At 44.3% G+C, this 26,502-nt stretch overlaps 1 protein-coding gene across 1 annotated transcript in view; it reads left to right on the forward strand.

The window, feature by feature from the left end:
* PIGL (phosphatidylinositol glycan anchor biosynthesis class L) overlaps positions 1 to 26,502 on the forward strand; it is a 61,588-nt gene that overhangs the window by 34,383 nt on the left and 703 nt on the right. Inside the window, exons 3-6 of the mRNA XM_050909075.1 lie at positions 5,273 to 5,363; positions 12,066 to 12,133; positions 20,245 to 20,276; positions 25,788 to 25,921. Coding sequence (XP_050765032.1) covers positions 5,273 to 5,363; positions 12,066 to 12,133; positions 20,245 to 20,276; positions 25,788 to 25,921 — 325 coding nt within the window. The remainder of the gene's footprint in view (positions 1 to 5,272; positions 5,364 to 12,065; positions 12,134 to 20,244; positions 20,277 to 25,787; positions 25,922 to 26,502) is intronic.

Here is a 26,502-nt window from a genome sequence, read left to right on the forward strand (position 1 = left end):
GAGAAATTTATAAATAGTTATTAATGTAAGGATTTAGAGGCTCTGCTTCAAGATCTAGGGCTAGCCTGTCTTAACTTATCTTAGCATAATCTCAAAAATAAAAATTCTCTGCTCTATTTTAGAGAGCATGAAATAATTTCTGTTTACACAGTTTTTTCAATTACTTTGATGCTATGATATAAAGGTCACTGATTGCCTCTAGTCATCACATGGCCTTTTCACTAATTGTGCACTTACGTCATTTTGTTCTGTGGGATCTTTTGCTTTTTGATCCAGTTTCAATTGCCCAGATGTTCATTTCTTACAGTTAACTTTATACAAAGGGCATCCTTTGTTCCAACAAACACATTGCGGTCATTGTTCTCAGCTGGGAACCTACTGCACAGCAGTTCACCTGTTTCCTATGTAATCCACCATCAATCTACCGACCTTTGTGCTGATTTAATGTAAAATCATTCATTGGGGAGAGGAGGGCTAAGGAGGAGAAATTATGCAAAAATGTTTCCTGGTCCCTGGCCTTGGACTGATTAAGGTCATGCTGCAGGATAAAAAGGCCATAAGAAATGGGAAAGCTCTTTCATCTTGAGCCTTTTGGTGTGTAGTGGAATGGAAAATCACATTAGTACCTTGAAAGTTTTGCTCTGGTGTCTGAGAATGTATTGGAGACCTGTAATGGAGACCTAAACATCTTCTAGAAGGAACCCTATTGCCACTCCACTCCCTTCCCTATTGCCACCTATAAAGTCTTCATGGCAAGGCAGAGAGGGTGCTTGCCAGTCCCCATCAGGGTAACTGTCACATAACGAGAGGCACTGCTTCGTAATGCACCCAGGGGCCTGAGGATTGCCTGATTCAACCCATTTCAGGAGGGACAGATCTCAAGGTTGTTCTAACTGCAAGTGTCCCATATAGGACAGCCCATTTGCTGTTTGTTAAGCCACGTGGACATCGCATAGACTAACTGTTTAGTTTAACTTAACCTTTAGAGCAGTCACGAGAGCTTAGTTCATGAGCAGAATAAATTCCATGGAAGGCTTTGAAAGAAGATTGTACGTATAAATGCACTGGTTGTTGCTAAAAGATCTGTGGAAGATGAGCAGCGGAAAATTGGACAGGGATTGAGCAGTATATCATGTAAGAAGGGTGTAACTTGGCAATATATATCTGTGAAGGTTTTTAAATCTCTATCTTGGCCAAAAGAGACCTTCCAAATGACAGGACTCTAGCCATCTTGAGCCTAAACGTTCCTAGAAAGATGACCCTACAAAATTGTCCAGGCTACCGGCAGGGATAGCATTACTGGCAACATGCACAGTGTTTTAATGGCCAAGGCTGAGGCATAAGAGGAGCTATGCTTCACAGCCCACAGCAGGCAAGAGGAGGAGGCCTGGAGAGGAGCTGGCATCAGGCAGTGATTTTTAACATTTCTTTCATTCAGCCAGCTGTAAGACTGCTGGGCAAGATCTGCACAAGGTTGAATTTTGGTTTAACGTGCTGATGTGATTTGCTGTGGCCCCCTTGTAGCTCTCTGGTGCCTGGGCCAGGATATCCAGGACATCCACCATATTCTTCCTATGCAAACCTTGGGAAGGGGAACTGCAGATGCCAGTGTCTGCTCTGTCTGCTCAGCTTGGCAAGGAGGAAAGCAAGGAGGTGAGAAAGAGAAAACCAGGGGTCCTGTCCGGTTCCCACTACCAACAGTGGATGGATAAATAGAAAGGTACAGGTTTTTGTTTTCAGAACACAATGTTTCCCATGATTGGTCCTGCTGAAATCAGTGAGCAGAGACAGGCACTACTCCATACTGCAGCAACTGCAGCACCGTAATTCTCCATTTCTCTCTCTCTTCAGTGTATAGATCCGGTGGCACAGCTGTAAATTCCCTGTACAGTGCACAGAATGGCTTTCACTGAAAATAACTGGGAAAACAACATTTCTGGAGTCTTATTCCATTAAAAATATTTTTTTTACTTCTTCTATGCATCTCCCTATTTTCCCTGTTCAACAAGGGCTGCATCCAAGCAGCCACCTGCATTCAGTGTCAGTCATGTGGAATGCCCATAAAGATCACTTCCAGACCGTAATAGTTTGGTGGAAATGAGGCCAAGTGACCAAACCCCTCGACCCTTCCCACGAGCACTCTCCAGCAGTATGACTGGGAGGCCTCCAGTGCAGGATTTATATCTTGATCTGTTGCAGTGACTGACAGCAGCAACAAGGAGCTCTCTGGGGCAGAGGACAGGGAGGGCGGATGGGGAACAGTGTCTCCTGGGACAAGCTCCAGTCTGCTCCAGGGAATGTGCTAATTTTCACTCCTTTGTAGTCCTTTATCTCAGCCCTTCGACCTTGAGCTCAGAGGCATTATCAGCCTTAGCCAGAAAGGCAGTGTGGAGTTAACCATTTAAATGCTGAATGTTTCTGATACTAAGTCCTGAAGATAAAAATGCAATGAATGCAACTGATTTCCATAGTGCAGTAAGTCAGTGGACTTTTCAGGTTTGGTGACGACTGATTTAAGATATTAGGAAAAATATTTTGTACTGAATTTTTTGATTTTGTGAACTACAGCAGTTTTCAAAGTTTGTATGCCCCCACATTGTTCCTAGGGCATGTAGAGACCTCCTGTAAGAACGTATCTTGTGTGCATTGCTATACGGTGTATATGAACTTGGTTTTCTTAGTCACCTTTTCATCCTTACCTGGAACCAATTATTGATATCCAGAGCACAGGCAGAGAATTATTGGTCTCGTGCTTTCTGTGGGGTCCTTCCTATCATGGTAACGCTTAAATTTTTTACTTTACAAAGTATTACACAAACTCTTACCAAAAAAAAAAAAAAAGTAATTTCCTGGAGCAATCTAGATTAATGTATTGCCAGTTCTGCTACTGACTTCTCTGGGTGACTTTGGGCATGTCATTTAACCTGTGTGTCACTTTTCATGTTTGCAGAATGAGAGAAGAATACTTCAGTGGGCCATCATGGCTATTAATGAGTTATGAAAGTGCTTATGTACATGTGTGTCTTGTTTGGCAAATCAGCTTCTCTGTCTTTGGTGCCTGACAAATATTACGCAAGAAAAATAATTCCTTTTCCCTACTGGGAGTGAGTGATCTCTCCATGAGCAGCAGTAAGTGGGTAGAAGCACAATTTTTTGCAGAATATTCCTGCTTAATCAGTTCAGTGCTCATGGAGTTAATTTGCTCATGCCTTCAGATTGTTTTGTTTCCAGGGATTCTAAACCGTTGCCTCCAGCTGTTCATTTCCATTGAACGAGGGTGATCTTTATCTGTCTAAACTAGTTAAAACCTGCTGCACTACCCGGCAGCCTTTTTGGAGACAGCCCAATAAAGCTGAGTGCAGTGGCTATGACACCAAAGCCTCCTGGACATCATAAATTCCAAGCCCTACTTTTTTTTCCTGACCTCTCACTGTTGGAGCACCCCTCCTGTTTTGATGGGACTCTTTGCTTCCTCCACAGCTCCATTTAACCCCTATCCAAAAAGGGGAATGATATTTGTATTGTAAGTGGCCAGTGAAGAATCCCTTTTAGACTAATTTACTACTTTAATATTATCAGATTAAGCCTTGACATAACGTCAAAGGTACCATTCGAACAACTGAAGCACTGTTAGACTTGCACTTAGGCTCTGCTCAGTGTGCGTGTTGCTTGGGATGTTTTAGTTGAAGCATATTTTTAAAATGTGCTCCATTTAAAGCTTGCTGTGACGTGGTGGGACTTGAAGTATCTTCGGGGTCAACAGGGCCACTTCCTCTTCAAACATGAGATGTGAAAGTTTTTGTCTTGAGCAGATGAGATGCAGGTTTGCTAAGTTGATGAGACAGCCACCAGATGTACCAATGAATCTTTTCTATGATGAAATTCAAATGTCTTGTATACATCAGGCAAAGATGCTGTCTATACAAGAGGGTATTACAAACAACAACAAAAATTTCTGTTGTTGGTAATACCGCTACAGGGACCGTAGCTAGAATGTGTACACTAATGTAGAAATGCCTTCCCTTGTTGCTGGGGTTTCTAATAGCACATTATTTTGGCCTGTGCTGAACAGGAGTACGTAACACAACGGGTAAAATGCTAATGGTCAGTTTGTACTTCAGGCTCTTCCTTCTACTACTACTACTGTTAACAGCAGTGGGAAAATTTGTGGCCAGAAGACCTCGTGTGAAGACCCAGGCTGAGCTTTACTTTGGAATGTGCCAAGAAGACATTTTCCTGTTGTTCTGTTGCAGATGTTATCATCCTTGCTGTCTGGGGAGTCAGCAAGGCCCGAAGAGTGCTGGGAGGTAGCGCCCCTGCTCTCTGCAGCAAACAGCTGGATCAGTTCAGGTCCAAACCCATGTGTCTGTGTGAGAAAGCTGTATAGTCACTTTTCTGCTAAACCACCTCACAGCAATTGTCAGACTATCAGAGGAGGGAAAAGGTCTGAGAAAAAGACCAGCTTAACATGTCATTATTGGTCTTTAGCAGCTGTGTGTTATCCTATTGTTACTAATAACCTTTTTAACTTTGCAGGCAATGTTTTCTTGGCATCATTCAAACATAATGACTGGGGGGTCAAATTCAGCTCTCAGTTGTGTAAATATGGAATCATTCTCTTGGCTGTCTGGTGTTATTTTGCATTTGGCTCATGGTCCCTGCCCCTAGAAGCCTGCAATCTAAAATACCCAGGCAGAGTATTCAGTCACAGTATGCTTTGCATACCCAGTTGGTATGCAAAGCATAAAATAAACAGATGAAGAACTACTACCAAATCCATGCAATATAATTATGGCTCTGTTGTCCTCTGGTTGAGGTTAATGGATTATTCCTGTATAAATGAGAGCAGGAGTTTGCTTGTTACTTTTCATATGTAACTCACCAGTAGATTATGATTGGAAAGTCTTTCAGGAAAATGTGTTTTAAAAGGGGTTTTAAGTAAAGAGAGAAAGAAATTTGATTGGGATGAATAGAGAACAAGAATCATTGAACAAAATAGATGTTGCTTAAAGTAAAGCAGTCACAAAGTCTACCTTAATGGTAAGAAGAAAGGGAGACCTTGGCAAATCTATGAAGAGGGTGTTGGAACTGCTGTTTCCCTTTCAAGCCTCCAATATACAAGCTTGTAAGACTCTTAAGTAAGGTTCAATGGTTTTATATGGTAAATAAATTTATCTTGATTTCATTCTCTGATAAGAGGATCTCTCTTTTCTAGCATGGTCTTTACAAAGTTCTCAGCAGTGAAGTGACTAATTGCACTTCTCATTTTCAGGGATCTTCCGGATAATCCTGCTGTTGAATGGGACACACAGCTCCTCACCGCCTTTGTGCTAAAGCATATAGAAGCCAATAACATCAACCTGGTAATGTGAAACTTTCTACAGCATAGGCAGTTTCCACATTACTTTTGAGCTAGTGTTCTAGGCTTTTTCCTTCCCTCTGAAAGCTTTCTTTGAAGTCTTTAAAGTTAGGGTTTTGCTTCTGGAGTCTCTGTGAAATAGCCTAGGACAGGGAGAGAGTATACTTACTCATTTTGAAGTATTTGCTTTATAATGTTTATCCATTTCTCTAGCTAGATCTTATGAAGCCTCTTTTGGGTTGTAGTGTCACCAACCTTCAACTGAAGTAAAAGCTTCAAATTGGTTAAAAACTGCAAACTCTGTTGGAACTAGTAAGTTTCACTGTAGTAGATCTTGGGGTTCATTAATTGTAGAAGACTCTCTGAATAAGCCCAGCTGAATTTCAGGTCTAAAATGATACCTGAAAGCAATCTTGCGTTTTGTAGCTTAAGACTTTTTGTGAGTATTTGTATAGCTCCTATGCCTTGACAAGTAAGACGTGGTCATTCTGATCCCCTTTCAAACACTACAAAACAACTGCGAGAAGTTCAGAACAAATAGAATTGCTCCACTGGAAAATATGGAAAAGGATGATGGTGTAGTTTGGATGTATCTTTTCCCTCTGGAGATCTTTCTTTGCTTCCCAGTGAGAAATGAAGAGAGGAGGAATTTTGCTTGACTAACTCCTCAAATGTTTTCTACACTGTGGCTAGGTTTCATTGATGAAGAGCGCCTATCTGGGATTTAGGCTTATGTTTAGGCTTAGATTTGAAGTACATTGGCAGGCATGTGTTAGAGAGCTAGATTAGCAGAGTTATAGGTTGGGATTGAAGAATATTAAACCGAGATTTCCTAGCACTGGTATAGTTCAGGGCTTTTTTCCCACAGAACAGGAATAAGGGCCTAAGCATGGAAAAGGTTGTGTTCTGTTCTTTTCTGTTGAACCTTGCTGTGATCAGGCATGTCACTGTCACACACTGATTAGCAGCAAAATCACAAAACTCTTAAAGCCTTTCAGCAATTCACAAAACAAGAAACCACATCTCCTGTAGCATGAAAGCCCCATGAGCACAAAAACCAGCATCATGCATCCAACTTTGTATTGATTCTGAGGCTAATTTTCCATGAAATTCATTGCTGTGCACAGAGACAAATGCAGTTTTCCTGGACTCCTTTTGTGCTTTTTGGCCCCATGAATAGATAGGTTTTAATCTAATCTGAAAGCTCCTAATGCAAGAGGATTTGTATTGCATGTTTGTGACTCTCATGGGCACTAGGACAAGTGCACCAGAATCCCACTAGAAATTCTGAAAACACTAGAACTCCTCTAGATGATTAGAAAGGGTTAGATCTTTGCCTCAGGGAAAATTAAACTCAATCTGTTTGTGCTGGAGGAGGCAGGAGTCTGCCACTAACATTGCATGAGCTGAAAAATAAAGTGCGGGGTTTTCAAAGCAAGAAACATGCACAGTCACTAGTACTCTCCCTGCTGTGCTGCGGGTGTCGGGTGTAGCTGTAGTAACAAGGAACGCTGCAGCAGGGCCCACTGCGTTCCCCTCAGCACTTCCCTGAGCAGCGGTGAGGACAAATTACTGCAGCAGAACACATGAGCAGTACCAAAGGTGACTGAAGCAACTCTTGGGGATGGTGGTAATGAACTGCTCTGTAAACTTACATTATTTTAAGTGTCCCAAGTAATCACACAGGTCTCAGATGTTTGCTATAATACCGTTCATTTAGGAGCAGACCTAGTTTGCCAACAATGGCAAGGCAAGCACCTAATTACCTTTGTCGAACATTCTGCATTGTAAAACTTCAGAGCTTGCTATCTTTTAGCCACTCTTGGAGCATCTCCACTGTCCTAAGACAATGGCCTTGCCTTGAAAGGTAAACTGAGTCTACTTTTCAGTAATGTTGAAATTGATAGAATTGGCTTAACATGTTAAAAGAGCCTTGTCAAAATGTAAGCTAACAGGGTTTCAAACACAACAAGCTAACTCAATGGAGTTAACATGATTGGAAGACATGTATTGTTTTAGCTATCCCAGTGGGAAAACTTCCCCCAGTTCTCCCCGTAGTCATAGCATAGACAATGGTATCTTTTATTTACAGAACATCAGTGTCATCCGGCAGTGGAGAAGCAGGCTGCAATTCCAATAGGTCTGAAAGGAAAGACTGCAAGGCAAGGAGTCACACCATGTTATGCCTAGTTTTGTTCCATTGCATAGTTACTCATTTCCTCAATTGCCCTAGAAGTCCATGAATAACTCAATCTTTTTGAGAGCTACAGGGACATATTTCATCCAAGCTCTACATTAAATAGTGCAGACACAGAAATTAATGGCTGGTGTACTCAAAGCCAAAACTAATTTATAGACTTTGGAAATTATTTCCTGCCTGCTGGATTTATAAGCCAGTGTTGCTGGGAGAGGCAGCCAAGGCTAGTCTGTCTTGATCCAGATTAGAAAGTATTCGGTGTGTAAAAAAACAAGTTGCATAGTATTGTGTGAGCCCCAGGCAGGCTCTAGATTATGAAATCCTGCTCTTCAGGATCTCAGGTTTGGTGATAGCAGAGCTTAGGAGGTTACATTCAGACTGTGTTTGGGGCAGATGCAATGCCAAGACCAGAATTCAGCAATACGACGTTCTTACACGCTGCTTTCCACTATGGATTGATGGAAACATCATCTGTACAACTGTTTGTGGAAGAGTCCCATTGTCTCAAGTCAGCTCCAGATCAGCCTAGAAAGCCAGATCCTTCTACAAATCTCATTCAAGTTGGAGCTTATATTTGAGAGGGTGAGTTCAGCTCTCGTGTTTTGGATCTCGGTCTCTACACTCCTAAAATTCGGAAGCATTTGAATGTGTGATGTTTGTAGAGGATTTTAAATGCTTTTGCAGAACAACAGATATGGAGTGCTGCATGTGGAGTTTGCTAGAGGAGGCAACAGAGCTGGGACAGACTTTGGCATCCCTTTTCCTCCCTTCCTCACTTATGTTGCAGTCTCCTCAGATGTGCTTTGGGGTACATGAGTGGGAGGCCCCCAGGACCTTTCATTCTAAGAGCTGGTGCATGACTTACACACATGCAGCTCAAACCCAGTGGACACTGGGATGTTGATCATGATTAGATTTTTCCATTTTCATCCAGTTGTCCATTCTTTTTTATCTTTAGCTTCTCTGATTTAGTAGCAACAAGAGACATCTCCAAACACACAAGAGACTCAAAGGGAGTTTGAATGTCACTGGCCTCTGCAAGTGTAAGTCAGGCCTATGAAATGATGCTCAGAGGAATGCCATTAGAAATGCTGTTGCTTGCTATGGCATTTTATGGGATCGTCCTTCTTAAAACGGAAAGAGACCTTTCTATCCCCACCAGTCTACTTGAGCAGATGTGTGCTCTGTTTGAAGCACTGGATGACGCCAGAAAGAGTGAGGGAGACCCACAGCTTTGAGTGCTTTTTTTCTCCGATGCACATGGTGTGTAGAGGGAGCATGTACTCCAGACCTCTCAGGAGTTTTCTCTTCTGCTAGTAATTGAGTAATTTCCTCTGTGCTCTCCCCCCTCCGGAAGGGATTTCTGGACCTGTTTGTCTTGGCTGTTGCTCTGGCTTCCACTAGTGAAAGCTCCATTTCCTGAATACCAAGGTCACCCAGAAGAAAACCGAGCAACACCAATGGCAGCGGCTCCCATTTCAGAACAGGTGTGGGGAGGGAACTCCCTCTTGCCCTAAAGATTTCATTGAGCAATAATTTCCACATCAAGTATATTTCCTATCCCAGCCTTTTACTCCCAGAACTGGCTAAGCCTGTTTTTAACCCAGACAGTTTCAAGATGTTCAGGTTTTCTCATCCTGCCCTGATTGTTTGCTTGATTTCATCATCAGCCTGGTTCAGGTTATGTGTTAAAAGCAAGCACACCAGCTAGCTGCACCATGTGGAAGAAGCAAATGCTCCCGTGTGAAAATATCTTCAGCATGTGAGAAAGAAATTCAGATTTGTTATCAATGAAATGGATCCCTGAAGCCAGAGGAACATATTTACATGTGATTGCTGCCTGCTTTAAGTCACAAGCACCACAGTGATGCAGTGGATTCAGTGCCCTGTTTAGACAACAGACCTAGAAGCTACATACTGGATAGGTGGGACATCACTACTATGGGAGAGCCAGCCTGTGTGCTGGAAGGATCTCTAAAGGTGAAGAGCCAATATTTCAAAGGTGGTCTCTTTTAAGATAAAGTGAATGCCACCATGGCCAGGTCAGTGAGCAGATAGCTTGGGAATTGTACTTACAAATTTGTATATTTGAAGAGACGAGCAATTCAGGTGCAAATGTCCTACAGTAAATTCGGCAACATCAATTGAAAATTAACTCCATGCAATCGCTTTAGCTAGTTCAGATGTTACGCAAGCCCAGCAGCACTAAGAACAGCAGCTCCTATTTCAAAACAGATGTGGAGAAGAAAAACCTCCAAAGGTGTTTCTGAACAGATAAGTTCCATGTTAAGAATATTTCCTAACCCAGCCTTGTGCTCCCACAGTTGGCCTGAGCCAGTTTTGTCAAAACAATGATTAGCTTATTTAGTCTGCTCACTATGGTCTCTTATCTTGGTCTTCTGGTTTGTTCTCTTGTACCCTCCATAGAAGGAAAAATGTGTGTTTTGGCTTGCCTGGGGTTTTTAGCTTGGTTTCCTAAGGAAACAAGAATAATGCAATTGTATTTATATGTGTGTGCACATGCATGTTTCAAAGGACTTTAGAGCCCATTGGCTAATTTCAACCGCATTTGACAGCTGGGTAGTAGTCTTAAAAATGTTATGTTTGTACAGATTACATGAAAATAAATGACCAGGCAGAAGAGACAGACCCTCTCTCTGTCCCTGTTTAGTAAAAAGGTTTAGTGCAAGTCCAGCCCTTAGCAGACTCACACTATTATTTGCCTGCATAGGAATTTATTCTGCCTGCAGTGAGTGGGGTACATTGTCATCTTAGGAAAGTGCCACTCCAGGTAAGAGTGACTTCAGAGCGTGTTTTTTCTTATCTGTAAAATACAGGGTGCTATGCTCATTCCCTGAGCTGTACAGAATTTAATAATGTCTTTCCCTGATGAGCTACTCAAAAAGCTGATATCCTCAGGGAGGGCTTAGCACCATGCCAGACCATGCAGTCCCTGCAGAGAGCCTCTCAGGTAATGCTGATGTACAGCAAAAGCAGCCAAAGCCGAAGACATAATTTTTCTCCTTATAAATAGAGGTTGACCAGAAAATGCTTCTTTGTACCTGAACGAAACCAAATTGGGTCCCACCACTTCCTGCCAGCAGTGAATGACCCCACTGCTTGGTGGCAGTATTATTACAGCCACTGGGCAAAGTGGAAAGTCTAACTGTGGACTTGTACTGGGTGGATGGGTTTATAAGCAGGCTTGTCTGGAGTTTGTGGTTTTTGAAGTATTTCTTATCGCTATCTTTGTGTTTCCTCTCCCTCTTTACACAATATCCCCTGTGTTTGAGAGGGCCTGTCCTGTTGGAGGGTGGAGTAGCAAGTTGCAGGACGGGCAGGTCGGCTTTTCATCTTCCCTTGCTCTTTAACCCAGTACTTCAGGCCCTTGCATATAAAATAGATTTTGAGAAGGGAGCTGTGGTGAGTAAGCAAGGCAGTAGCATTTCCTTCCCTGAAGAGAGAACAAGCTGGCAAGGAAGCAGACATTGATTGAAATGTGGGGAGGTTATGATTTCTTCCTGGTCAGAGAGAAGGGAGCTGTGGAGAGCTCTGCTGCCTGGCCTCTCCCAGAGCAAAAACCTAACTTCAGACTGTCCAAGGGCTGTCACTTTCACCATCTGGAAAGCCTACCAGCACACATACCCTGTCTGCTCTATACTTTGTGCTGCCAGTTTGTCTTCTAGGTTGGAAGTGGGAGCCTTTAAGTACCCACTTCACAGTACTGTGCAGAGTGAGCCCTTCGGGTGGGTGCTTCACCCCTGACACATTATTGGTAGGTCTGAGGGCAGGGAGCCAAGGGTATTCTGTGCTTTGGACGGTGACTTGTTAGTGCTGTGTTCACACATTACTTCTGCATTATGAAGTTCCCATTTCTCCCTGCAGAGAAGCAATAAACAATATGATCTTCCCGTTCGGTGAAAAGCCTGACTTGGTTGTACAAAAAGTGCAGTCAGCTGATTCTTTAAAAAGGCTTATTCTCCTATCAGATTATTTTATCACTATGTTATCTTGTGGTGAAGCCTTGTTACAATCAGGACGGCAGTACATGATTGTGTTGCTCTTGTTAAAGCAATATGTCCTGATTCACAGTACAACAAACTATAGTTTCAACCTGTAATCCGCAGGCATTCTAGTACGTTCTCAAATCCAGGAGAGAGTGATTCATAGAGCTGGACCTCTTGGGCCAGGAACAAGTTTGCAACAGATCGCTCTGAAAGTAACCTTTTGACCCGGTAATAGGTAACAAGTGCATCCTGCCGGTGGGAACACGTATTTGTCATCTTTCTGTTGTTCAAGCTGTTAGACTGTCTAGTCATCTAGTTCCAGAGTGTCTTGTTTGTTTAGTTGTATTTCTGTAGCATGAGTTCACACATGAGGCCTCATTGTGCAACACAAAACCAACTCTTTAGATACAATGGGGTGGGACAGTGCTGTGTTAGATGTCAAAGTTGGTAACTGCACAGTCTCCTTCTTCAAAATTATTATTGTTCTGTGGTTTTATTGCAGGTGGTAACCTTTGATGCGGGAGGAGTGAGTGGTCATGCTAACCACATTTCTCTTTACACTGCTTTAAGGTACAGTGTTCTGCATGCTTCATTGAATGCCTCACTATAGTGTTACAGAGTGAACGTGGTGTTTGTGTGTAAGCAGAAAACTAATAGCTAGAGCCAAAAGCAGTATTAACGTCACTGATATAACTGAGTGCCAGGCTGTGGGACACAATACTGTTCGGAGAAACTCTCACAGCTCTGTAAATGACTTACAGCATCCTTTATTATTCCATCTGCTGGTGCTTTGCCAGTCTCCCTTTCACTGGGCCCTCTTTGCTCTTTCTGTCCTTGATCCCACTAAAATATGCCACAGATCACTTTGCACTTCTGGTTTGAGGAGCGTGTGTGAATAGCTGATGCCTGAGCTGGTGGTAGTTGGATTTTGGAAAGTTCTGCACCATTATTCCAGAGGATGTTGCCATCCTGTCCAGCTACCTGAATTTACCTCTCTGACCCAAGGATGTTGCACTTTCACTGGAGCTGTCCCTATTTACCACTCTTCCTAAGTCAATTTGTTCCTTCATCACTTTATTCTTTACATTCTGAGAACCTCTGTCTCTGTGCTGCGATGTGCGAAGGTTGCTAGACAAAAATCCCTTGTATTAAAATCACCCAAATTTTGCTGGCAAGACAGCTACTGTATTTTATTTTAACCCTCTTCTCATTCAGACCTCATTGTGTCCTAGAGAGATCTCCAGAGCTGCGCCTGCCTTTCCCAGGCATGAGAAGAACTCTTTGCAAGTATATCTTGTATTTTTAGCACCCATTTGTTTTCTGAATCATTTGCGCAATTCAAATAACTGTCTGGCTCTCCTTGCTAACAACAGCACAGTGATTTGCCTTTCTCACTTGCCTAGAGAAAGCTGCAGTGCCACAGAACCCGTACGGTGACCTACTGAGCTCCTCTGGGAAGATGCTGAAAGTCTTTGATGCTATCTGATGGCTGGAATTCAGTGTTAGAGGGGATCATGGCTTTTCCCAGCAACTTCTGAAATAGCCTAGCAGAAGGAAAGGAGGTGGAGTTAAAGCAAACAGTGTGTTTGGGCTAAGTGGGGAGATGCTTTCCGGCACAGTGTTATTTGAGGAGTGAGTGAGGAACAGAGATTGATGACCGATGCTCACACCATTGGCACAGAGGGACTAGAGACCTTCCAGCTGCCTGGACCTCTGTTGGCTCAGTTAATTGCTGTACGGCCTGCAAATAGGAATGGAGGGCAGATTGTTAGGTGTCCCCCTACATCCTGAAGAGATACAGGGAAAACAAGCTAGCAGCTGAATTATGTATGAGAAAGTTAAAGAAAACTCTCGATTTTGATCCCAGCTCTACTGTTGTCTCACTTTGTGGCTGTGCAGAAATCACTTTCCCACCTTTGTGCTTTAGGTTTCCTGTGTGTGCAGTGGGGATGTTAACCCTCTTCTCATCTCACAGTATGTTACTAGGAAGTATTCATTGTCTGCAAGCCCCTTGAACTCAGACCTTTGCATTAGTCCTTAGCCTACAGCAGAACATTGTCCTGGGCTGATGAGATACATGTTGATAGGGACACCAGTGTATAAGCAGCTCTCATTAACTAAGGGTTGGTTTGTGTCTTGTCTCTCTTCCAGTCCTGAATCAGCAGAAATAAGCATGGTGGCCCAGTCATCTGCATGTGGCAGGAGTGATGCTGTGGCCACTGAAAGGTTAAGTTTATTTTTAGTGGCTTGCTTGCACTCATTATTTTTCAGTTTGTGTCATGGAGGAAGTAGAGCGTGACTGTATCCTGATTTTCAGTGCCCTGATGAGTTCTCACATACTGGCTAGTACAGGCAGCGCTGGGAGCATATGCTGAGGCTTCTCACGTACCTCCCTGCCAGCAGGGCTTTGCAAAGCAGCGGTTGCTGCCCCTGGGGCCCCAGTGTACATGGCAAGAAAAAGGCAAATGAACTCTCCCCTCCAGGTATCACGTGCAATGTATTTATTAACCGTCTTTAAACAAGGTCTGCAGGGTTCTGCCTCCACTGTGGCTGTAAGTGGAAAGGATGAAGGAGAGGGCTGGTGCAGTGATCCTCAGCTCTTTTGGATGCTCCCAGTCTGTGGGAGATGATAGACTTGTGCCCGCTACCTAAGAGATTACTTTCTGCAAGAGCAGGGTAGAACAGGTTGTGTGACCCATCCCACAACTCCTTGCTTGAGGGAGGTGCAAATTATTGAACAGCTTCAAAGAACACAACAGTTCAGGAAATGGTCATAGCTGAGCAGATGCTCAGTATTATCTGCTAAGGGCATAAATATTCTTTCTAGTGTCTGGAACAGAGGTTATGTCCAAAGGAGCAGGAACTATTCAGAAGAAATGTGCCCTTCCTCTTGCAGCAGCCTTCCTCCTGACAGCTTGCAGGGGTTTCAGCTGCTATGTGTCTAGGCTTCAGATCTGGGAGGAACTGTGAAATGCCAAGGTTTGAGGGTGGATTTGTTCTTCTGCAAGGGAAAAATAAGAAAAAACAGGATGGGAGAGGAACACAAATTGCTATTTGATTTCAGTCTCCCCTGGGAATATTTCAGTTCTGGCTTCCAGACGGAAAAAAAACCCCAACCCAAACCCAAGAAAATCCGACTGTAGCAAAGAAGGGAGAATTGGAAGCCATCCTCTGTAGTTCTGCTTCCTTCCCCGTCACCTTGATTTGGCAACATCATTCTCTTATCCCCCAAAATAGGAGCTTTCCCTGTGGCCAAGAGAGGCTGGATCCTTTACATGCATCCACAAGGAAGAGCAGGTCTTGAGTGACATCAAGGTCACTTTACTCCCCTCTCAGCATTTGGCCGGTCACTAGGCACTACGGTAATAAGCATGGTAAATACTACGTGACAGGAATATTTGAGAACCTCTCTTTCCTGCACTTTGAAATGACAGTGTTTGCACTGAGATCACATGTAATATTGAGGTGGTTTAGTTTTGCATGAGTCACAGTGCATTTTGATTTTAAACAAGCCCTCTTGCCCAGTAGCCTAGCAAATGGGGGGCTGTTGGTTTTGTTGTTTGCTTGCTTGCTTAGGGTGGAGAGGAATGGTCTTTGTGAGGGGGAGGAAGGACTGTACCACTTCTTTTCTTCCGTGAGCTATCAAATCCATTTCATCCCAGCTAGAACAGAAAAGAATAGTCCTTGTCTGCTTAGGGCAGAGCAAACTGAGTGGAAAATAGGAGCTGCTATATTTAACCACTGTGCATTATGTTGTTATAGCAACTGCATCCATAAAACTTGTATCAATGATGCCATATAAAAAGCTACATCAAAGAATCATTAGCTGAGCCTATTCTCGTCAATTCCATTTGGAAAAACACCTCTCAGTCCTGCAGGATGTTTCTTAACATTCGCCAACTCAGTGGTAGGTTGTAAATAAGACTGTGCAGAGGTAATATTTGGGAGCTTAGTGCTTTATTACTCTTGAGTTGATTATGATGCAGCTTGAGTGCCACCGATGCCTTGTTGCACTTACGTGTCACAGCCTGACTATTGAATGCCCCATTTATGAATGCCATGGGACATAGCATTGTGCAGAAGGGTTGCACTGAGGCTCCCTGAAAGAGGAGGATTGATTAAATGCCAGTTTCAAATAAGTATATCGAAACAATGAACAGTGCATTGTCCAGCCAAATCCCACAGACTCAGTGGGTACAGTTCTCAAAAGCTACCAACTGCATTACATCCCTACGAAGCACAGTTCTGCTTGTATTGAATTTCCAAGGCCAGGTCTTTAAGGACGTGTTGAGCAGGAAGGAAGCTGTTTCTTGGGTGATTAGCTTGATGATAGTGAATGGTATCCCATCTACCATTTTTATTTGATGCTTTCTTACAGTGTGGGGCTAGAATGGCACTCTGATCTCTCACTCTTTTTAAGCAGCTGTAGCCCATGCATTTCAAATGAGTGGCATCTCATTTTTGTTTTTAAAGCAGGGTGCTGTTTTGTATTTCCCTTGCCTTTTCCCAGAAAATCCTTTTTTCAAAACTGGTTATTATTTGCTCCATCTTGGAAAAGGATTTCCTGTGTCACTGACGGGTTTGTTTGGGATTGTTTAGCCCCTGCTGGTGTTCTAGGTTCCCTGCAAAATAAAGAAGAGTGCTGAAGAAATAACAGGTTCCAGTATCATATGTTTCAGCCTGTCCTTTCACAGTCCAGCTCACTTCTGGTGTTCTGTTTTACTGATCTTAAATGTCCCAGAGGGAACTTAGGAGTAGTAGCTGTGATTGCACCCAGACTGCCCCCATAAGGTCAAGACAGAATTGTCCTCCTGTGTTTACCCTTTGAGACTCTGTCCCTTCCCCTCAGAAGACTCTGCCCCATGCCTGGCATATATCCCATAGCTGGGTATGTTGTCCTAGATTTTATCTCATTCCTTCACCCCTGCTCCCTCCTTCCTTAATTTGACTAAGTTCATTCATCCCAGTGCCCTTCCATGATACTATTGAGAGCTGTTAGGATAAGTTGAGCACAGGGCACCAGCATTGCAGGGATTCCCCCCCAAAGAAGTTTTTTTTTCAAAGAAACAGTCTCAAGGAATGTCCTTCCCAGCGTCACTAGGCTGCTATCAGCGTGAGTGGAGCAGTGACACTGCACATTCTTCTCCCAGACAGTGCAGGGACCAAAGCACAGAGCCACAGAGCAGCTTTGTCAACTGGAAGATCTCTGAATTGACACCTTTTTTTCTCACTGGCAGAACCATCTTTTGCCATTGCAATATGCGTGAGTACAAAGTGCCTGAGTAGTGTTTTACAAACTGCATGTTGCTACATGGTGTAGTTCAGGGTGCGTGGAAATGGAGCCAGAAAGTCCGGTTAGGGAGGGAGGAGGCGTTCCAGATAGCAAACATTCAACATCTGGCAAGTATATCCTTCTAATGTCTCTGTGATTCCTAGGAGACTGGCTGTTCTTCCTCCTTCACATCTGTTTCATCAGATTAACTGGGCAGATTAGAGGTCAGGATCCTAAATGGAGCCCCAATGCATCTTTAAGACATCCATTCTTTGCCATGCTCTTCAAAATTGTATTTCCCCAGTGCTCTACAGCAGCCAGCGCAGTCAGTTCAGTGAAGGGTTTTGCCTTTGGCACAGGAGACTATTTGGAGAGTGAAGTCATTGATTTCAATGAACAATTTCTCATCAAACAGAACATCACCAAAAGTGTAATCCACCCACCAGGGCGTCAGTCCTGCTTCCACCTCAGAGGAGTTCTCTGTTTCCCCAAGACCAAGGTTTCAGCTCCATCTTGACTTGTTCCTTCCTGCCATCATGGGGAGGTATCAGTGGTCAGTGCCTCTTAGGAGCTAGCGCACTCACTTTGCTGACATCTTTCCTTGAGGATGACTGAAGAAAGACAGGGAATTTGGGAGCTAGCTCAGTCCTGCAGTTTGCAGGGTGAGGGTTGTTGGACCATTTCAGTTTTTCTGCTGAGCAGATGTAGCTGATAGCTACAGACAGCAATAGCTTTCAAAGCAGCTGGTTCTTGAGAGAGGAGTTGGTACTGAGTCCTTACAGTGCAGAAATGGTGGATGCCTTCAGATGTCTCACAGCCTTTTGAAGTTCTTCATTGCAGAGGGTCTCACTTTCCTTCAAATGTGGATCTGAACCTACCACAGGCAAAATAAAGAGGGTGCAGTGAGAGGTGCCCTGTAATCAGCTGGCCTCTGGCACTTGGTGGGTGGGTGGGTGGGAACGAGCCACCTTAGATCACTTTATGTTTAAAAACAGTTTATAAAAAGTCTCTCCGGAAAAAAACACATGGAAAAAGCTCCTGAAAAAGAGCCTGTTTGTGTTTGACTTTTTGAGATTTTATGCCAAACTCTTTCATTTCACCCAAACCGCAGCAAGTCCAATCTATAAAACAACATTCCCAAAATGGCAACAACAGAGAGCTGCAACCTCTCCCCTACTTGGAAGTGTCCCATGGAGACAGCTCCAGCAGGGTGGAGATGGGAGCGAGAAGATTGATTTGGGAGAGGATTGGCTAGTTTTATGAACGTGTGCAGGAGGTAGAGTTTTGTGTGTGTTTCTCTCTCTCTCTGCAACCACAGTTCATTGCCATCTCTTGCCTGAGAAATACAAAGCTGCAATTCCTCTGCAGCATTACAGCTGGGTGGAGCCCATTCCCATAGCTCTGCACTGAGCCTTGCTGAGTGCTGAAGCATTTGGCTCAGGACAAAAAGGATGAGGAGAGAATCAGTTTCTTCATGCCTGTTCTTCCAGATCAGTGTCAGGTCTGCCTGGCAGCAGCCTTGAGGACCTCTCAGTAACCAAAATACAATTTGTGTCTCCCTGAACCTTTATACAAGCACAAACTCCTTAACTTGCTGCTTAATCAAACTGTCCTTCCCTGCTGAAGATGCTCTCTGCTCCTGCTGAAACGTTTCCATATGAACTGGATCTCTGTTTCTAGTGGCCAGGAATGGTTATTATTAGTTCACTCTTGGAGCAGCTCTTCACATCCTTTAATTTGCTGTCAGTTAGTGCTTTGAAGGTCCCTCTATGGCAGAGCAGCACACCCACACCAGACACTAGGACTTGGGATAGTTAGCCAAATTTCACAACCACTCACTGCTTTATCTCTCCAAGCTTGTTTTAAAAAGTTCCCACTCTGCTAGCTTTACCAAGTGCTGAATCACTTCTTTGGGTGGCCAGATTCTAGTTGTAGGGGAAGAAACCTCTGGCAGAAGAGCAGAGCAGACATTAATGGAGATGCTTAAACCTTCCTCCCCCGGTACCGCCCCCAAAAAACTGCTGGTAATGTTTACAAGGCAACATTTAACAGTCTTTGTCAGCACAGTAGGACTTGAGTAGTTGGGTAGAAGGTGGCCAAGTCAATATTACAAGGCCATTGTTTAGCAGAAAATGGTATTGCTTGCAGATCTTTGGCTCTGGAGGAGACCATTGGCAGGAGAATCTATTTAAGGCATATGTCATCTGATTGCTGCTTGAGTTCTGCCATGACCTGCATTTCTGGCTTGACTTTTGCTTTGAATTGCTTTGGGTATTCATTACTCTGTGCTTCCTATTTTGTCTATGCCTGTGTAGCTAATCCTTTTCCTTGAACTTAACCAATAGCCAGAGATAATCCTAGTTTGAAAGTGACTGGAGAAACAACAGTTTACATATAATGTATGTTTTATCCTGGTTGATTTACACATGAACTGTCACATTGTCCTTCGTTAAAGACACCACTATAAGATGATAACAATCTCTTTAAATATTACACAGGGTTAAATAGCTTTTCTTTTTTTATTTCCCTTCTCCTTTTGGCAAATGTTCCATTGTTTGGATTTTTTTTTTTTTTTTTCTTATGGAAGAGCAAGCCTGGGTGTGGGACAGCTCTGAGTGCCATCTGCTGGAGACCTGCTTCCTCCCATCCCTGCAGTGGGCCAAATCTCGAGGCGATGCAAATGGTGATGTGAGCATAAGTGCTCTGAAGGCATGAACCACAGGCTAGAGCAGGAAAAACAAGAGAATTAAAAAGGAATTGAAGCTAATACCCTCTGATGCCTTCACCATATCAGGATCATTTGCTTGCAGTTCTTGATGGAAGTACCATCACTGTTCACATCTCCTGCGCTGGTCCCCTCATTCTCTTTGCAAGGGACGCATTTTTGCTCTGGAGACTTCCCAGGAAAAAGTCATGAAGGGATCAAAGTCTTAGTGAGCGAAAAGTCAGAGCAGCTTCTCAGATGTACCAGTGCCAGCATGGGTTGGAAAGAAAGAAGCTGGTCCCCAAACAGGAGCTGCTGCTGAGGCAATGTCCCTGGTCAGCAGACACAAGGCTTTAAAGAGCCAGTGCTCTCAGAGCTGAATAGCCTTTGGCAGCGTCTTGCAGTTTCCCTCAGTGCAACATGAGAAGTTTGAGAGCGAGTTGGATTTATGGAGCTTATTTGTGCTGTGTCCCAGCAGCCAGAATGAGGAAAGTAATGGCAGAATTGTGGGGGGAATGAGGCTTACCACTGCCTGACGTGTACGTCCAGTGTCAGCTCCTGAACTTTCTTACAAGATTAGCCATTTTAAATGTGTGTGTGTATTAAGAGAAAAGGGTTGATTTAGCATACAGAGTTTATACCTGTAAAACCAGGATTTGAATAACTTCATTGAGTGTTTACTCCCATGTATCTCTTCATTCACAGGTACCTGCATTCAGAGCAGAAGTTGCCTGAAGGTATGTCACATTATGCATCCATGACCCTGCAGGCATTAGGCAATCGTTTACATGAATGTTCTGTCCAGGGTTTCATCTGCCTAACTCACCTCTATTTGCAATGCAAATGAAACCCGCAGCTGAACTCTTCCTTGCCCTTTTATCTCCCTGCAGTTTTTTACCAGCTCAGGCTTCTCTACAGTCACTTTTCTGTCCTTTGGGGTTGTCCTGTTTCAGTGGTGTGATTCAGTGTCTGGCCTATGCCTCTTGCTGTCTTGCGTGAATATGAGTGCTGTTTCCAGGTCCCTCAGCTCAGTCCCAGACTTTTTGGTCACATTTTACTTTTAAGCCTTTTTTTTTTTTTTTTTTTTTTTTTTTTTTGTGACAAGGGCCTCAGAAACCATTACCAGCTCAGCCAAAAATGGTTGCATGTACCAAGCTAAGTTTCCATCAAAATGTGGTCAGTATGGGACAGGTATCTGAAATCTGCACTGGCACAACAAATTGTTGGAGTGGCTTCTTTCCCCTGTAAACAAGCAAGTATCTCTGAGAAGCACTCTGTACAAGTAGGGAAAAGAAAGAAGCAAAGTACAGAAGCAGGTTGCTCCTGACCCCCTTTTCTAGCTGCTGTCCCACAGCAGATCTGCAGCTCTTATCTCTAGCAAACAGTGCCTGACTCAGGGACAAATTTGCAGAACTAGTTTAAGCACAGAGCTGTCAGCTGTTGGGACAGAGCATAGGAAGGTGGCTCAACCAGGCCCACCCAGTCAACCTCCTGCTCCCTCAGTAGTCATCCGGACTGTGTTTCTTTAATGCTAATTCCCGAATCATTGTAGGATTTGAATGTGTCACAGCAAATCAGTTTTAATTCCCTGCTAGCAGCAAGTTGCAGACCAAGATCTGATGGAGAGAGCATGAGCCAAGATGGCAGAATGCCCTTTAACTGAGTTCTGACTCTAGTCTCTTCAATTCCCCCATCTATGAAAGAGGAGTATTAATGCCAGCTTCTTTCCTAGGACCTTTTCTTTGTTCAGCTTTGGGATGCAGCAAAGAGCTCTGTGTGTGCTGTGTGCAGTACAGAGAAAGAACAAGGAACTGCAGTGGTAGATGTCACTGCTAGATGTCAGGCCGTATCTAGACTGAACCACCTTCATGTGCTGTTCATGCAGGTTTGTTAGATACACTGTAGTCCTGAATATGGGCTGTGCCTCAGATTAGTTCACGTTTGAAACAGACCCATGTATAGACAACATTTCCATTTCTCTAGCAGCATCAAGAGACTCCTGAAGCTATGTGAAAGCCTTGCTGCTCTGATTACATCACATCTGACATGACCTACAAACACCAAAGGAACGGGGAGCTCCCATGCTGCTGCTTACGCTAAGCCTTTCCAAATATAGTTCCAGTCTCATTGAAATTCCCAGTATTTATAATTTGATCTGGCAAGCGTGCAGGGCTGTGCATCAGAGGGGCTTAATGAAACAAGAGTGATGCTGGGATTGAGGCTGTCTGGATAGAGCTGAAAGGCATGTTCAGGCCATGGAAATGTGCTGCTCTCCTGTTGGTAAGAGGGAACTATTTGTGGGTGAACCTGTGTAAGCCCATGTGATCAGGGAATCCACACAATATCTCTCTGCAAATGCAAAAGCCAGCTAAGCCTTGCCTCAGTGATATGCAAATGAGCACCCTAAATATCCTGCTTTGCTTTCTAATGCCTTTCGACAGCATAAACACAACAGGCTTTTTATAATCTGTAATCAAGTTCTCCAGCCCAGGCACAAGCACATAGGCTTGTTTCAAGAAGCCGAGACAGCGGCTGGATATGCATCCATCCCTACTACTGGCCCCATCCAGCTATAACCAGCGCTCTTCCAAAACAATTGATCTGCTAACGTCTGTCAGGAGCAGTGCAAGCCTGTAGCACACGTAGATCTGCTAATAATCTTCTCATTCTAGGCGTACTTGCTGCATAAGTGATTTGGAAGTAGAAAGCCAGGCCGAACAGGCTGCAGGCTTCATGCACTTCTATTCTAGGCCTAATCCACTAGCTATATTGATCTTGCCCTTTCTGCCAACCTAGAGAGGTTGTATTACACTGTTAATCCCATTCTGCCCAGGTCACAGTCACAACAGGCTCTGAAAAGCTTCACCTGCTGGTGTCACAGGAGTAGACTCATCAATGGCAGCACTTCTCTTACCCTGCTTGGCAGGGAGCAGCCTGTTTCTCTGAACCCTTTTCCATCTCTCCCTGGACTGTACATTCCTTCCCTGCTTCATTTCATCTCACGTTCCCATGCAGAGCAGCCTTTGCTGTCAGCATGTGGAGATCCTTGTCATATCACTAACACAGAAGACACTTACACTGCCCTTCGTTTTGTGAGGCTTGAATGCCATTGCTTTGCCTGATCTGACCGATGGGGGCCCAGGAGGTCACACTGATCAATGCTGAAATCACTTGCAGTTGTTTTGAGCCCTTACTGCTGAGCTTTGGGGAACAAAAGGGCAAAATTGCTGCATGAATTAATATTTCTTAGGGAAAAAATTACGAGGAAAGGGAAAGCACATTTTGTTAATAGAGCAGCCCAGGCTTCAGAGATGGGTGGTGGGTAACCCTACACCAGGCCTCTCTTCCCATCATTGCAAGTAGGAATTCACATGGCATTGCCAGGGTCCATTAGCAACCATCTAGGAAAGGAAAGACCCATTGCCCCATGTTTGCTCTAGCCCTGTCCTCCCCAGTAAGCACTGAAAAGCAAACAGGTGGCCAGTGGGAATGCTGACTACAAGAGCAAGGGGATCTATATCTATTCCTTTCCTCTGCTGTGCCATAGTGCAGCACCATACTAATTCTTGTCTCTGTAACTACCCACCAACAAATTGGGTCTGCTGAGCAGCCCAGAGGATCTCTGCAGAGAAGGGGGGGAAGAGTGGTTCCCCTACTCATGGCACATCACAAGTTTGCTTCCAAGTTTGCTACTTGGAAACAAATACCTTTAGAGGGAGTAAAAGAACTGTCAGGGCACTTCTGTGTGCGACTGCAGCACTTGTCACTGCAGAGCATCTTTTGCAATAACAAGCTGAAACCTTATGGCAGCTAAATAGCAACTGCTCTGTCTGTCACTTGTCAAGGTGGACCATGAGCGAGACGGGGGGGGCTCAGGCTCGCAGTCAGGAAGCGGCACAGACCATGCTGGTCACACAGCTGCCGGCATTCCCGCACGTCCAAGGGACTCGCTGCAGGGAGCTTGGCAGAGCCATCATTCCTTCCAGATGGCATTGCACAGCTGCTGCTCTGCAGGGACAGGCACGATGACCTTGCAAGGGTTGGATGGCTGAGGCTGCAGTAGGACGGGAGTGGGGACATTGTACTGACATAGTCAGGACAGAAGGGCCTTCGAGGCAGAGGGGTGCCAAAAGTGATCCTAACCTGGGCAGCCTGGGCAAAGCACTGCCTGCAGGGAAGCGGGCTGTGGGTCTCGGCTCCCTCCGCAGCTGGCGGACACCGCCATCTCCCGGCAGCTCCTGGCAGGCCGGGCCTGCAGCAAATGTCCGTGAGTTTCAGGAGGGCTTTTCCTCCGGTTCCTGCCACAGCACAGACTCGTGTCAGCGTTTGTCTGGATGGAAGTGCCAGTGATGTCCCTTGAGGCCTCTAACCCTGCCCATTGCTGCCCACAGCAGGAGAAAATAACTCCTTTGAATGCTCTGTCCACCCTGCTGGGGAGTCATGTCCCAGGATCAATGCAGAAGGAGAACTGGAAGGGGAGCATGGTCCTGGAGCCCTCTGTGATACTGAAATAAAGAGTTTCCAGTTTTGCTTTTGAGAGTGGAAAAGGCTATTGAAAAGTTGGAACAAATTGTACATCCTTCTCTTGAAGGAGAGAGAAGAAAGAAAGGAATTGAAATATCCTGGAGATGTGCTGGAGGGAGTCCATCAGGGCTGCCATGTCCTGCCATTGCAGGCTTTGGCTGGAATAAAAGCAAGACCTTTCTTTGCAGTGAAATGAGTTAGCGTCACTGGGAAGAGGCAGGGGACACAAATCACTTGTGAGGGGATTTGTGAAGGATCATCCTGTGCATGCTGTTTGTTCCTGGGTTCAGCGTGTCACAGACCCCTGGGTGGGGAAGGAATGGTGCTGGTGGGGTATCTTTGAGTACCGTGCTCTACCTTGGAGATTTGTGAGGGCTTCTTCCTTTGTGTCTCCAGGAAATTCATTCACCGTTAGAGCAACAAGGTTTGCTTTCCTATCTCGTGCTTGGTAGAGGCTGGGCTGAAGGATCTACCAAATGTCCAAAGTAGGGAAGTTAGCAGCAGGTTGACTGTTCATATCCTTGTGGGATGAGATTCTTGAGCACCAGCAGATCTGCACAGAGGGCTCCTAGCAGAAGCATCATCACCTCTCTCGCAGAAACCCACCTCATGTAGTTACTCCTTTAGGAGAAGATGTTTGCTTCTGCCCCTGTCCTGGAGAATCTCTTCCCTTAGGAGGACACAAGTCCTGCCTGCATTTTAGGGCCCAGAGGTATTTGAGCACCACCAGTTTGCTTTGTGCTGAGGACATAACAGCTTAAGCTTATTAGACATGAGCACAGGCTTCACACACTAAAATGGCCCATTAGGCAGCCTTTGTAGCAATTCAGCATTGTTCTTTGTCTCCTTTGTATAATTTCACTGTTTAAGGGCACTCTGAAGAAAATCTCATTGCAAATCTAATTGTGTATCTGACCACCTGTATAAACTGTGACTTTGGCCTCTTCTGTCGAACTTTAATACAATGTCTGAAGTGTGGAGCATAATCACAGCAGCTTCCAAGCCCTAAGAAATCCCAAAGCAGCTCCCTTGAGAGCTACAGGCTCTTAATGGACCATCAGTAGCTCTGAGCTCATCAGTGAAGACAATTTAGCCATGGTAAAAAAAATAGCAATCAACTTTTGAGTTCAAGGGGCTCTTTAAAAAAGAATAAAGTAGAATCTTTATACATGTTACTTTCATCTGCTTCATCACAAACATCTGAGCAATGAATTCTGGAACTCTGTTAAAGTATAACTGCCTGCCTGAGTTAATATTTGATACAGCCATTCCTGAATCTTGTAAATATTTTTTCTGTAGCTAAGAACTGGAGTAGAAAGAGGAAATTTCATTTTTGTAGCTGAACCAGAGATTGCTGTTTTAAGTTTCCATTATATGATATAGTGCCAGCATTCAGAGAGCCATCTGTGCTTTTTCCTTTGAGTCTAACTAAGTAGGAATAATTTAAATTATAAGCAAAAAACCCCCAAACCCTCTGGTATTCAGAGCTTTGCTTTCCACAGACCACATACAGAACAAGAACCAGTACAAATGGTCATAGACATGCACTGGGCACAAAGAGATCCTGGTGGAAGCAGGAGTAGGAGTTGCTCCCCTTTTGCACAAAAAGGATCCCCATGGCCAGCAATACAGGGGAGCCTGCAAAGACCTGCTGAGCCTGGAGACATGGGCACCTTACAAGAATACTGTTGTTTTGAAATATTTATCCTCTTTCTCTGTCTTAGGGTGCCATGTGCTCGTGCTAGAATCAGTAAATCTCTTCCGGAAGTACATCTCCATCCTGGATGTACCCGTTTCCTGCCTCCTGCCCAGAGATGCACTCTTCATACTCACAGAGGAGGAGACTGAACAAGCCAGGGTGAGATGTGTGGTACCTGCTTAACCTGTTTGAATGGCTTATCACCATTGTGAAGACTTTAGTCAGAAGTGTCATATTCACAGAGAACTTCATAAATAATTATATACCTAGATTATAAATGTCACTAATGAACGATCTTCAGTGATTTGTAAAACATGAATGGACAAGAAAGGTTGCTTCATGTGCTGTGTAGATAGCAGGACAGGGCTGAGCAGATTTGCAGCTCAGAGATCTTCAGTAGTCACAGCGCACTGAGCTTTACACTGTGTCCAGGATGTAGGATGTATTTCAAAGGAGACTGGATCCAACATAATATTCTGAACATGTGAGTGGCCTGTCAAAGAATGGCATGACTGTATGACAGGAACAGTGTCCTTGGATCATAGCTCTAACTAAAGATGTAGACAGCTTGTGAACTTGTGGTCCAAAGCTTGCTGTGAGTTCCCTTCTCTATTGTGTATTTTTTGAACTATTTTGCTGCATGAGATCTCACACATTTAGTCCACAGTTCCCTACAGCAGAATCTGATTAGCTCCCCTTCCATAGCATGAAAATATTTGCCCAGCAAACAGTCCGGTTAA

The sequence above is a fragment of the Gymnogyps californianus genome, chromosome 20 (assembly GCF_018139145.2).
Source record: "Gymnogyps californianus isolate 813 chromosome 20, ASM1813914v2, whole genome shotgun sequence".
NCBI lineage: Eukaryota > Metazoa > Chordata > Aves > Accipitriformes > Cathartidae > Gymnogyps > Gymnogyps californianus.